This window comes from Schistocerca gregaria, chromosome 2 (genome assembly GCF_023897955.1).
Source record: "Schistocerca gregaria isolate iqSchGreg1 chromosome 2, iqSchGreg1.2, whole genome shotgun sequence".
In the NCBI taxonomy this organism is placed as follows: domain Eukaryota; kingdom Metazoa; phylum Arthropoda; class Insecta; order Orthoptera; family Acrididae; genus Schistocerca; species Schistocerca gregaria.
Genome location: NC_064921.1, coordinates 477,827,944 through 477,835,839, shown reverse-complemented (window position 1 = coordinate 477,835,839; position 7,896 = coordinate 477,827,944). Strand labels below are relative to the sequence as shown.

The window sequence follows — 7,896 nt, the reverse complement described above, 5'->3', positions numbered from 1 at the left end:
ACGTGGTATTATAGTTGGTGTCCAAACAATTGGACACAGCGTCTTCGGGGTAGCAATAAGTGGGAAATTTCCGTTACGACTATTTCACGATTCGTGAATATCAGGAATCCGGTAAAACATCAAATCTCGAACATCGTTGCGGCCGTAAAAAGATCCTGCAAGAACAGGAATAACGACGAGTGAAGAGAATCGTTCAGTCCGACAGAAGTGCAACCCTTCCGCAAATTGCTCCAGATTTCAGTGCTTGGCCATCAACAAGTGTCAGCGTGCGAAACATTCATCGAAACATCATCGATATCGGTTTTCGGAGCCGAGGGCCCACTCTTTGATGACTGCACGACACAAAACTCTACGTCTCGCCTGGACCCGTCAACACCGACATTGGACTTTTGAAGACTGGAAACATGTTGTCTTGTCAGACAAGTTTCGTTTCAAATTGTACCGAGCGGATGGACGTGTACGGGTATGGAAACAACCTCAACAGTCAATGGGCCCTGCATGTCAGCAGAGGACTGTTCTAGCTGGTGGAGGCTCTGTAATGCTGTGGGGCGTGTGCTGTTGGATTGGTATGGGACCCCTGATACGTCTAGATAAGACTTTGACAGATGACACTACGTAACCATCCTTTTTGACAACCTGCGTCAATTCATGTCCATTGTGTATTCCGGAGGACTTCGGCACTTCCAGCAGGACAATGCGACATCCCACACGTCCAGAAGTGCTGCAGAGTGGCTTTAGGACCACTCTTCTGAGATTAATCACTTCCGCTGGTCACCAAACTGCCCAGACATGGACATTAATGGGCATGTCCGGGATGCCTTGTATCGTGCTCTTCAGACGACATCTCTACCCCTTCGTACTCTTACGGATTTATGGACAGCCCTGCAGGATTCATGGTGTCAATTCTACTTTAGACATTAGTCGAGTCCATGCCAGGTCGTGTTGCGGCACTTCTGCGTGTTCGCGGGAGCCCAGCAACTATAATACGCAGGTGTACCAGTTTCTTTCGCTCTTCAGTGTAGAAGAAAGTGTTACAGGAGAACATTTTCTTGGTACTAGAAATGAGAGAGGAGAAAGACTAATTGAGTTCTACAATAAATTTCAGCTAGTAATAGGAATATTCTGTTCAAGAAGACAAGAGGAGTTATACTTGGAAAATGCCGGGATATACGGGAAGACTCCAGTTAGATTACATCATGGTCAGAGAGAGATTCAAAACACAGCTATTGAATTGCATGGCGTACCCAGGAGCAGATAGAGACATTGATCACAATTCAGTAATCATAAAGAGTAGGCTGAAGTTTAAGAGATTAGTCGAGAAGAATTCGAAGAATCCGAAAAAGAAATTGTTGTCAGAAGGAATGACTCAGCATACAAAAAAGTCAAAACAAGTTTCGGTGAAATTAAAAGAAAGGGCAGAAACATTAAGAGAGTAATGGTAATTCCACTGTTAAACGCAGAGGAGAGAGTGTATAGGTGGAAAGAGTACATTAAATGCCTCTATGAACGGGAGAAATTGTCTGTTAACGCTGTAGATGAAGAAACAGGAATCAATAGGGAAGAAATAGGGGAAGCAATACCAGAATCTGGATTTAGAAGAGCTGAAGAAGACTTGAGATCAAATAAGGTAAAATCGATAGAGAGCATTTCATCGGAATTTTTAAAATCATCGGGGGAAGCGGCCACAAAACTACTATTCACGATGGTGTATGGAATTTATGAGTCGTGATACATCACTAGACTTTCATCCACACAATTCGAATGACTGCAATAGCTGACAATTGCGTGTATTGTCGCAGATCAGCTTAACAGGTCATGTACCGAAATTCCTGACATTAATAACATACAAAAGAATGGAAAAAAATTGAGTATTTGCAGGAAGAGTTTGGATTTAAAAAAGGTAAAGACACCAGAGGGGCAGTTCTGACGTTGTGGCTACTGATGGAAGCAAGACAAGAAGATTCAAGATACGTTCAAAGGATCTGTCGATCTGGAGAAAGCGTTCAACATATATATTCGAAATTCTGAGGAAAACGATAGGGAAAGACGGGTAATATACAATATGTACAAGAACCAAGAGGGAAGAATAAGACTGAAAGACCAAGAACAAAAAACGAAGTGCTGGGATTGAAAACAATGTAAGGCAGGGATGTAATCTTTCGCCCCTATTGCTCAATCTATACATCGAAGAAGCAATGACAGAAATAAAAGAATCGTGGGATAAAAATTCAAGGTGAAAGGATATCAATGATAAAATAAGCTGACGATATCGTTATCCTTAGTGAAAGTGAAGAAGAATTAAAGGATCTGTTGAATGGAATGAATACGGTTTGAGGGTAAAGCAAGAAACTAAACATCAGATTTGGTGATGTCGAAGTAGACGAAGCTAAAGAATTCTGCTACTTAGGCAGCAAAATAATCCACGACGGACGGAGCAAGGACACAAAAAGCAAGGAGCACTGGCTAGAAAGACGTTCCTGGCCGAGAGAAGTCTACTGGTATCAAACATAGACCTTAATTTCAAGAAGAATTTTCTGAGAATGTACGTTCCGAGCACAGCATTGTATGGTAAAGAAACATGGACTGTAGGAAAACTGGAACAGAAGAGAAACGAATCGTTTGAGATGTGCTGCTATAGAAGAATTTTGAAAATAAGATGACTGATAAGTTAAGGAACGGGGAGGTTCTCCGCAGAGTCGGCGAAGAAGGAATATATGGAAAACATCGACAAGGAGAAGGAAAGGGATATGGGATGATAGACATACAAAAAAAAAAAAAAATGGTTCAAATGGCTCTGAGCACTATGCGACTTAACTTATGAGGTCATTAGTCGCCTAGAACTTAGAACTAATTAAACCTAACTAACCTAAGGACATCACACACATCCATGCCCGAGGCAGGATTCGAACCTGCAACCGTAGCGGTCGCTCGGCTCCAGACTGTAGCGCCTAGAACCGCTCGGTCACACCGTCCGGCGATAGGAATACATCTAACAAATAAGTGCTACACTGAGATTTAGAGGTTGGACGGGAGAGGAATATGTGGCAGGCTGCAAAAACAAATCAATCAGAAAACTGATGACTCAAGAGAGAGAGAGAGAGAAAGAGAGAGAGCGAGAGAGGGGGGAGGGGGAGCAGGTAGAGAGGGAGTTAGCGAGCGAGAGAGAGACAGCGAAACACCAATGGCATTGTGTTTGTGTCAACACTGTAAACACCTTTTTCTTTGTTGTACTTTTAAAATCCAACCCCCCCCCCCCCCCCCCCCCCCCCCCCGACTCTGTCGCGTATGATTACGTCACTACCTACCAAGCTACATAGGAGCTCGAACTTTGTGGACTTGCATGGCATATTTACAGAACCTTAACAAATAATTCCTAGTGCACGCCGGATATAGGAAACATTCCACCAGGAACTGTTCGAATTCCTCGACAAATATTCGTTTCAAAAATAGCCTAATGATGTTAGAAGCCATTGGTACGACATAGTAACGGACTCAGTCACCACAAATATCTTTAAAATAAAACGGTGAACACACTACTTTGTATCAGGTGACAAGTAACGGCTTCTGTAATGAATATGTTTACATATCAATTTCAATTACACATTCTGAAGCCGCTACGGAAGAAATTGACACTCAATAACAGGATGTCATACTATGTAATCTCTTTGGATAATATACTTACATTGGGCTAATTCCCGGTGAAAGAACGACAGATGTGTATGGTTAATCGGCCATTTTCTATACTATACAATAGCCACTCAAAACTCGACATTAGGTTACTCGTGCTATTACGTCACGTCATAACAACAGATAATAGTTAATAGACCTGGGCAGAAATGTAGCTTCAAATTCCAGAAGTAGCTTAAAATCGCCTTGCAGGAATAGGTAAGACAAAACAAATGACCTCTTTCCTGTCTACCGTTCGTCTTTGACTCCGTAACATAACGAACAGCACCACCTCAAAATAATACTTGTATCTGATAGTGCACCTGTGAAGCATTATTTTAGTCATAATTTTATTTGTTTTTAGTGTGATAAATAATATACATTACAGACAAGAGATTTCGAGTCGTGAAGAGGAATTTTTAGTTTCTGTACTTGGACTTCATTAAGAGATTTACTTAAAAAGAATAAAGATTTTCAAAAGTTTCTTCAGCTTCAAGAACATTTTTTTGACTCTAAAATGATTTAAGTCTTACCGTTTTCTAATAAACCAGAGAACTTTTAGTGCATTCATTATCAGTAATTTTATTCTTTTTATTTCCAATGAAATTTGGGTTAAATTTTATATTCAGACAATTTGTATCGTATAAGGCACCGTGAAATTGCAAGACAGTTTACATACAAGATACTTAATTTCATTTAGAGCATCCCCTTCACATGAAATTCCCATCTACGTCATTCGATGAAAGACGGTTACGGAGGCCGGGAGTGCAGGTCAAAGAAACTGGGTCAAAGAAGGCCATTATGGTGAATACAAGTCCGATTAAGGGGCAGGTTTCAGGGCTCGGAAAATAAAGGAGGATGATGTTCGCCTGTGTAGTGGCGCTCGACACAGACGTAGCCCCAGATGATGATCATAGAGGTTTCCTTTACCAGTATTTGTCTGGCGAAATGATGAGATGGCACGAAGATTCTGATCCCAAGACCTGGTGATGACCAATAATCAGTAAATAGAAACTCATATGGCACTATTTTCTATTTAGTGTTCCTTGCTGATCAGTAGCTGATATATCGAAGGAGCCACTTACATTCAATTTTAATACTGAAGTCTTAGTATTAACTTTGTGCCTAAGAGCTTATGTGTTCGAAACTCGAACCCAATGAAAGGTTTTTATTTAAGTAACAGCTCATCCTGGTGATCCTGACATTTTTACATATTACAAGCTGTAGAGCACAGCATACGTAATATATACTGAAATTTGTAAATCTACTAATAGAGAGCCACTTCATGATCTTGAACAACCCACCACCAAATACAAGTCCACAGCTAAGAATCGTTTAGTGAAATTTCAAAACCATTTGTTGCACTGGATTGATAGAGAACTCTCGTTTTCTCTAGCTAAGTTAGAGATTTGAACGGAATAGGAGGAAAAATTTTTAAAAGTACAGTCTTGGTACATATGTAATGGTATTTAGTAATATACCAAGTGCTAAATATGTATAGGAATTGAATATCCACTTTAAATTCTTTCCCCCGCCCCTCTCTCTGCCCACCTTCTCATCCCCCGTCCCTCTCCGTACATCTCCCCCTCCCCTCATCATTTTATGCATCCCCTCCAGCCTCTCTCCGTCTATCGCCTCTTACCCCCTCACTACGTCCCATTTCTGTCTGAATGTATAGTAGAGTATCGTGTAAAAGTTTGAAGTAAATCTGTAAACGTCTTTTCGAGATTTTTGGAACCAACGTTTCCCCTTTACACGTTTATTAATATACATTTATACACGTAACAGTCCGTGTGTTAGAGTATCGTACAAAATAATTGAAATAAATGTATCAAGAATTTTTTAAGGTTTGTGGTAACACTGTTTCCCCTTATATATCTAAACGTTCTTCACCAATTTATTACAAATTTTTATACGACACCCTAACGAACCTTCGAACAGACATAGGTTGCTATATTTTACAAAACTATACGGACTATGTCGTTCGTTCGTTAATGTGTCGTATAAAAATTTGTAGTAAATTGGTGACGAGCTTTTCGAGATTTTCGGTAGCAGCGTTTCCGTTTATACATTTCATAGGTATTTATATATTATATGTATAACTGTCAAACAGTTTTTTTTTTGTTATGGAAACGTATATCATGTCACACGGAAAGTAAAATTATTTTTTTTTTATTTTCTTTTTCAAGTCAGAGATAGTATAACAATCTACAATAACGGACAGAACAAAAGAATTAACCATATCGGTCGAGCCGTTCTGAAGTGACGATCTTTCACAATTCATAATTTCGGACTTTTCTGATGAATTTTTCAAAAGTTTTCTTTCATACAAACCTTGTCCTGAGAATTACGAACACAACAACGACAAAAATCAACCAAATCTATGAAGCCATTCTTAATCGATGATACTTTATATATGTGATAGATGATATTAATTTCCGACTTTTCAACTGGATTTTCCAAAAAATTTCTTTGAATCCTTGTCGTGGCAATAACGGACACACACACACAAAAAGTCAAGCCGGTCTAGCCGTTCTCAGGCGATAGTCTTTCATACATGTGGCAACTGATTTTTGTTTACATAGATTTATGAGGCAGTTGATGGCTCGTGATGGCAGCGGACGCTGGGGACCGGGAACGGCCACTGCGCTGCTTGGCGCTACTGGCCGCCCGCCGCCCACCTCCTGAGGACCCTCTTGGCGACTTTCCCGCTGGCCGTGTGCGGCAGCTCCCCCACGATCCTCACGCCGCCTCGCAGCTTCTTGTGGTCCGCCACCTTGTCTGCAGGAACAAAGAAAATGTTATAATGTTATAAAGTGCAGACGTGATAAATACTCATATGAGCAGGGGTGAGTGCTCTACCTCGCAATATTTTTCAGAATTCCGCCTCTAGCCAAACCTCTAATAGAAGTTACAGATATTGTATTGTTTAATTTTTAAATGATAGCACTGCTTTTTGTACGATGCTGTATTCATTCTCAAATTACAAAAATTACTCTGGAAAAGTAATTTTCTTTTCCAAAAGTGAGAAAATGTCCCAAGGTACAATATGGTCACGTATTTAGGAACAAATATTATATCGAATTTACAATTGTTGCAATCCAGGAAATCTTTTAACACTGTATGTAATAATGTGCAGGAGCCGACAAAAATAAGAAAATACCAAAAACACATTAAGATGCCGAATACAGAGTAAAAAACGCGTAGGCATTTTAAACAACTTCCAGTCGTCTCGGAATGCATAAATACAATCCTGTATGATTTTCAAGAGAATCTTTCAACATTCTTTCTTCATTATAGTGGCAAGTTTAGGTAAACGTAAATGTTGTGTGACTAATGCGTCCCGTCGGGTAGACCGTTCGCCGCGTGCAAGTCTTTCGATTTGACGCCACTTCGGCGACTTCTGCATCGATGGGGATGAAACGATAATGATTAGGACAACACAGCACCCAGTCCCTGAGCGGAGAAAATCTCCGACCCATCCGGGAATCGAACCCGGGCTCTGAGGAGTGACATTCTGTCGCGCTGACGACTCAGCTATCCTGGGCGGACGCAAGTTTACGTAACGGGGATTGAAACGGATACCGATCATGCACCCTTCTCTCCAAGGAGACCACAAAGGCTAAACTGAGATTTGGTGGCTGTGGTGACTAAGGGGGTCACAGTGTTCGAAATTGTGGCGAGGCATACTGTCTTTAGACGTTGTGTATTTTACGTGTGTACAGCGGCTTTCTTAGTGTATATATCATTCAAGTTTTCAGGAACTGAGTTAATTGCCGTGTGATAATCTAGTTGAGCATGGTAGCTGATTCGTGGCTTCAGAATAAAGCAGCTTGTTGCTTGTTCGCCTAGTGTCAATTTTGTCTCCAAGAAACCCACTACTTGTCTGAAAGGATCGATCGAAATTTTACCAGCGAGTGTCAGCGTTCCAACTGGATACGTCTCCCTGCCCCTCCTGTCTCGTTCCCAGTGCATTTGTAAATCGGAGCAGAGCCAAGTTGAGTTGCAAACTTCTGGCTGTTTAGGTGTCTTAGTCCATGCATGGCAGTCTTTTGGAATTATTTTTCTATTCCACCATATTTTGTGATACCCGCAGTGCATCTGTGTTATAACGTTGACTCATTTTTACCGTTTTCCCTGAGTGCTGTAACTGTGCCTTCTACGCTGATGAGGTCGCTGCTCTCCACGTATGTAATTGTAATCTATTAACTCTTCCATGTAACTGCTGTT

At 40.9% G+C, this 7,896-nt stretch overlaps 1 protein-coding gene across 1 annotated transcript in view; it reads right to left on the bottom strand.

The window, feature by feature from the left end:
• Positions 1 to 5,810: 5,810 nt before the first annotated feature.
• Positions 5,811 to 7,896, bottom strand: part of LOC126327009 (luciferin 4-monooxygenase-like) — an 87,347-nt gene continuing 85,261 nt past the window's right edge. Inside the window, exon 9 of the mRNA XM_049995818.1 lies at positions 5,811 to 6,447. Within this exon, the coding sequence (XP_049851775.1) occupies positions 6,326 to 6,447 (122 nt within the window). The 3' untranslated portion in view covers positions 5,811 to 6,325. The remainder of the gene's footprint in view (positions 6,448 to 7,896) is intronic.